This window comes from Heliangelus exortis, chromosome 5 (assembly GCF_036169615.1).
Source record: "Heliangelus exortis chromosome 5, bHelExo1.hap1, whole genome shotgun sequence".
NCBI classification, from domain to species: Eukaryota; Metazoa; Chordata; class Aves; order Apodiformes; family Trochilidae; genus Heliangelus; species Heliangelus exortis.
In genome coordinates, this window is record NC_092426.1 from 36,890,124 (window position 1) to 36,896,123 (window position 6,000).

Consider the following 6,000-nt stretch of genomic DNA (forward strand, 5'->3'; position numbering starts at 1 on the left):
CACAATAAATGTGCTGTGATAGAAAGCCATTGGTCCTCTTTCCCAATCTCATGAGGTGCCATTTAGCACAACCCTTCTCCTCTTTTCTGGGTGTCTAAGTCTCCTGACACCATTTTTTTTTTTCCCCCCAAGCTGGTTAGATTTTGAAAGAAGTTAGTCCTTAATTCTCAGTTTCCACTGACATCTACACAGGCAACCCACCTACAACTTCTATGAAACAGTAAATCACTTCTCCCAGCTTTAAAAAGTGTGTTGCCAGTCTGACTGGTTTCCATGGAATACCCTTTACTGAACATTGATTTTCCTCTTGTTCCTGCTTTGATATTGATTTGACTGTGCATTGCCATCTCTTACTAGGAGCTTCTTTCCTCTAGCTAATATTAGATGCCTTTTAGTAATTCAAGTATTGCAAATAACTGTATCAAAACATCCACTTCTTAATCCCTTTACTCTTCAGAAGGAGATGAGTCTTCCCAACCAGCCAGGAGCCATGAGCTGGAGACTTATTTTGTCACCCCTGAATGTGGAATCATGGGCATCATTCGGAAACTCCTGACCGAGCGGGTGATGGTTTCAAAGTTCTACAACTTCCTGAAAGGGTTCCAGATGCACAATGAATACCTCCAGAACAAAAACTTCCGTATATGGAAAGGTACATGTCCTTGAATATGAAGTTTTACCTGCTTAGATTGGTGATGTTTTTGTTAGTGAAGAGAAGGCAGAGGTTGAACAGGCTTTATTCTTCCCTTTGCAAATCAAAATTTCAAGATACCCAGCTAAATTCCATCCAGCTGGATCAGCTGAGCAGAGCTGAGTATCTTTCAGAGGAATTACTGGTTAGATAACAGCTCTTTTTTTGAAGTGAAATAGCAAACCAGATTGAATTGTGACACAGCTATGGTTTTACTGAATTTGAAGTGTTAACAAATATTCCAGGTAGTTCCTGGAGTCCAGGGAAAGGCAACTACTGCTCAGCAGGGGCAGAAGGAAGAGGAGAAGGTGAAGAGAAGGAGCTCTGTCTTTTTACCTTGGAGAAGTTTTTCTCTTCTGTTTCAAGGCTGAGCTTCGATAGTGTGGCAGATTTTTGGAAAGCAAAAACTTATAGGGAGACAAGAGGCCTTTTTTCCTCCAGTTTCAGCCAAAAAACCAGATAAACTCAATGAATCAGTCTTAATAAGAAATATTTCCTTTTAGATACTGTACTAGAGAATTTTCCCAACCAGCTGACAGAAACAGCAGAGTTCATGTGCCTGGCAGACACAGCAGGATACATTGATATCAGTTACCCACCACTCATGAGGCCACAGAGGAAAGTGGATGTTGTCCTGCATTTGAACTATTCTTCTGGGTCACAGACATGGGTGAGATGACCACACTATTTTCTTTAATAAAAGCCACAGTCTTTTAGCTCTTTTAGTACTTTAACTTCTAAAGAATCCCAATAAATTATACAGAAGAAACAGTACCTGGGATAAAAGGATTCTTGGCATACAGCTCCTGTTTTGTAGATGCATAGATCTTTCAGTGATGCTGGTTTAGCATGAAAAATCCCCTAAGGAGAAAAGAAGTGGTATCAGTTTTCTAAATATTTTATTTTAATTAACCCTGGGATATGTAAAAGCTATTTTCTAGACCTGTGTGATTCTGGGATCTTGGTATGGCTGTCGAGTCTGCATGGAGTATTTATCTTGAACAAATTATCTTGAACAAATATCACTACTGATGCACTCATTTCATTTCTATTCTGGTATCCATCTAAAGATATCCACATGCAGTTGAATTAGAAGTAATTTGCCCAGTTGTCTTTGGAACAGGAACTGGATTTTTTTGTTTTGTTCTAAATTGTGGAGAAGAATTGTTTTTTCATGCCATATTTGCTGTTTCAAATACCAGCTCACAGCTCAGCCTATAATTCCTGTAACTATATGTGGATAAGGCAGAAGTTTTCAACCACGTCAACCAGACTCAGCAACAAAAATCCTATTTTCAAAAATGACTTCTGCACCTACAAGATTAAATTAACCTTTCTGTCAGGATGATTGTTTGCTCCTATATAACTTTTTACAACCATCTAAGGGGGCTTCTATTTCATGCAAGTCAGAAAGTATTTATACCTTTATAAATCCATATTTAAAAATGTCCAGTTCCTGTACATTCTGCTTATTTCAGGATTTTTCTCCCATAAAGGGGACCATGCTTCTGTAGCCTAAGTAATTAGGCCACCCCTGCAGCCACAAACATCTTATTTATCTTGCAGATAAAGGCTGATGAGGAAGAAGAGGTAGGACAACAATCAGGAGTGCAAGTTGAAATGTTGCTTTGTCAATAACTAGCACTTAATATCTCATGCAAGAGACAAAGGCCAGGAGAAACATTCACAGTGACTGATGCACCCTGATGGATGTGTTGTGCATTTGGAAAAGTTGAAGGGTTCGCAGAATTTCTGACCTCTTTTTCTATCTGAATGCAGCCTTTGGAAGAAGCCTCCAAGTACTTCCTAAAGCAGGGAATCCCATTTCCCAAAATCCACCTGAGTGAAGAAGAAAAGAAAAATCTAAAGGAGTGCTACATCTTTGAAGATGCAGAGACCCCAGAGGCACCAACAGTGGTGTTTTTCCCACTGGTGAATGACACCTTCAAAAAATACAAAGAACCTGGTAAGCTATGGGACAGAGACAGTGCTCCCACCACCTTGTCAGGATGGGAGGCATGGTCTGGTGTGGTCCTCTGCCTCCCCTGCTGCTCCCAGGGGAGAGAAATGTGGGTAGCAAGGAGCAATGTTGGGATCTATATGGAAAGTGGGACCACATCTACCCCCCCCCCCCAGACAACCTTTCCTTATTTATCAGGTGTGGAGCGCGGTCCCGCTGAGATGGCACAGGGCAACGTGGATGTTTCCACCATTTTTTCCCCCTACTGCTTAAACAGCTTTACCTACACAGAGGAGGCATTTGACAAACTGGTAGAACTGACCAGCTACAACATTCAGAACAACAGACACATGATCCTTCAGGCTTTGAAGTCAGCTATAGAGAGGAAACAACGGTGCCAAAAAGCGACACCGTCCTGAGTTTCAGAAAGACACCCAAATAATGGGTTTTTTTTTTTCCTGCAGAAGAATCAAGACCTGTTTGTGAGTGAACACGAGAAGCTTGGGAAAGTAGAAAGGCTTGTCTCAGCTCCTCTTCACCTTGTGGTGATCCTAGATAAAAGGATTAAACAAAATAATGATTAGTCTCATGCTTTATTTATGTTGTATTTAATTGCTAGTGAACTTTTTTTTCATGTATGTTCATGTAGTCCATGTACATTTGCATGTAGTAAATCAAAGATTAGAAAATATGAGGTTTATTGATGGGTACTTAAAATGATGAATGTGGGGCAGCAATATCAATTATTTCAAACTTTACTGGAGTAGTTGAAGTTATAACTGAAGTGAAGACAAATTAGCAACAGAGATTAATTTATTCCAAACCTAGTGCATCAGAAAAATACATAACTCTGGATAATTTCAAAGAAGGAGAAAATTGTATTTTCCTGTAGTGTCAGCAAGAAATTTCATTGGAAAAACCATCTGAAACTAAACAGAAAATCTGAGATTTCACATGGAAAACACAGTTTTCCTATCATTCTGAATTTACAAGTTTTATCACACCAGGAATACTTAGGTTTGGAAAATCCTTTGGAAGCAACTGTTCCAAACCCCACTGTCAGCCAGGTCAGGTCTTCTGGTGCATGTGGGTAACCTGGGGTTGTGTTTTTCACTGAACACCCATGGGATTTAGAGGATTCAGCTCAGCATCTGCATCCTATTAATTTCAACTGGTTTAATCATATTTCTCATTAGTATAGGATGGGGTATTGTGACAATAAGAGCATGAAAACCTGAGAGGCATTCAGATTTTGTGGTAAGAAGGCAAGCTAAGTGCTTTACACTGATATGCTTGGGTAACTCACGAGTAATTGCACTACTTTGTCAGTCTGACTGTATCCAATCAACACATGGCCTATGCAAAAACTATAAATAGCACGAGGCAATTTGTTGAAACTGCTTATTTTTGAGATGGAGACCAAAATAATTATTTGCATTATGAAGGATTTTAATAATGCAAATGCTCTGTAAACCTGTTTCATTACAACAGAGATGCTAATCTAAAAAAAAAAAAAAAAAAAGATAAAATGCTTCAGTCAGTTATCAGCTGCCCTTAATTACTTCAGGTTAAAATGAAACACAGTAAATTGTCTGTGCTGCAGTAACATGGATCAGCACCCACAGAGCTAGGCAATCACAGCCAAATAGAAAATAAATCCTCAGTTCAAAATGAAATATGAACCTCTAAAAGGCTGAAAGTTTCTCTCCCCTCTTGCTCTCATAGTTTGCCTCTCTTCCTTCAAGCATTCCTTGATGGCTTTAAGCCTGTGTTTGTCTTCAGTCTCCCACACTCACCTCCAATGACCTCAGCCCCCTTAGGGATTTGGTGTGTTCCTGCCCCAGATGCTTTTCCAGGCCCTCACACCTCCATCCAATTTGCAGCCCTGGTTCAAACCTCAAACCTTTCAGTGTGCTGAAATGGCTGTTTACCTGCCAGTGCTCACCAAGGGCTCCTCTTTGTGATCTCTGCTGCTGAATCACACCATCCCTTCTGGCATTGCCTCTGCCCCAGCTCTAACTCCCTCTCAGCCTGTCCTGATTATCGTTGTGGCAACCCCATTTGGGGTGACACACACATTTGCTGCTTCTCCCCAAACCAGCTGGGGTTTGGGCATCCTCAAGAGCTGCACATCTCTTGATTTCCCATCAGAGTTCCCATCTCTGCCATCCAAGGCCTTTGATGACATCACATTTCAAGAATCCCGTCTCTCTCTTCTCATCTCTGCCTCTAACTATACATATTTACTTCCTTTGCTATATTTTTGTTCATTAAACAGAGGGAAGCCCCACTTTTTCCCAGTGTGCCACTGAGTCATGCTCTGCTGTACCTCCCAGGGGCTGGATCCATCCTATCTCCCAGCAGTCTGGCCAGATCCACACAATAATTCCTAGTGGCACTTTCATATGGGTAAAGCTCTTGGACAAGAACTTGATCATCTTGTCAATTCTCCTCTTCTCTCCCTCAAATATCCCTGACTTCCTTCTTTCAGACACCCTCAGAGCTTCCTGAGTCCCACAGTCAGGTCCTTTCTCTTACCCTGAACATACCTAAACATCCTGTATCCCATCAGACCCTGAAAAAGGTCTGGCTTAGTCATCCATCCATCCATCCATCCATCCATCCATCCATCCATCCTCCTCCTGGGGCACCGAGGGCCTCAACCCAGAGATATGGAGCAACCCCATAGGTAGGAGGGGGAGGATGTCAGCCCCATTGTGCCATCTGCAGTTGGTTTCTTCCTCTGAGCTCCTGCAGAGGTCTGTCCAGGTTGACTGCTCTTCAGCAGAGCCTGTTCTCATGAATCCCACCTCATCAGCATTCCTGGTCAGTGTTTAGTAGAGGTGGTTTCTTTGTGACTGAGAGGGCTGGTTAATTTGCTTGGCTCAGTTTGTGTTTTATAATTCAATTAATTAATTAATTAACCGTGCAGAACACTTACAGAAGATCCTGGTTGTCAGTTCTTGCAGGTCAGTGGCTTTGTCTATTTTTATTTCAGCTGCTAATGAGGTATTTTTCTCATCTCAGCCCCTGGGCTTTACTGAGGCATGGGAAGAATGCAGGCAACAGATGCAGACGTGGCATTTAAAAGCTCTTCTGTTTTTCAGGTTGGCAGCGTCCCTTTTTACAGGAAATAGGAGTAATTTCATGGCATTATCCCTTCAGGGGAGGAAACAAACTAGGAGAGGAGAAGCCCTGCAAAAATCCAGGTCCATGCTGTACCACAGTGTTAGCACTGACAGGAGTTACCATGATTTTTCCTAAATGTTTTAAAAGACAGGACTGCAGCTGTGGAAATAGGAGCTCCAAACACTAACACGGTGACCTCCTTAATTGTAATGAATACGTT

The 6,000-nt window shown here is 41.6% G+C and overlaps 1 protein-coding gene across 1 annotated transcript in view; it reads left to right on the plus strand.

Moving 5' to 3' along the window:
- LOC139796522 (cytosolic phospholipase A2 epsilon-like) overlaps positions 1-4,187 on the plus strand; it is a 36,529-nt gene extending 32,342 nt beyond the window's left edge. The window contains exons 17-20 of the mRNA XM_071744677.1: positions 458-652; positions 1,195-1,361; positions 2,471-2,657; positions 2,850-4,187. Of these exons, the coding sequence (XP_071600778.1) occupies positions 458-652; positions 1,195-1,361; positions 2,471-2,657; positions 2,850-3,070 (770 nt within the window). The 3' untranslated portion in view covers positions 3,071-4,187. The remainder of the gene's footprint in view (positions 1-457; positions 653-1,194; positions 1,362-2,470; positions 2,658-2,849) is intronic.
- The last annotated feature ends 1,813 nt before the right edge of the window (positions 4,188-6,000 follow it).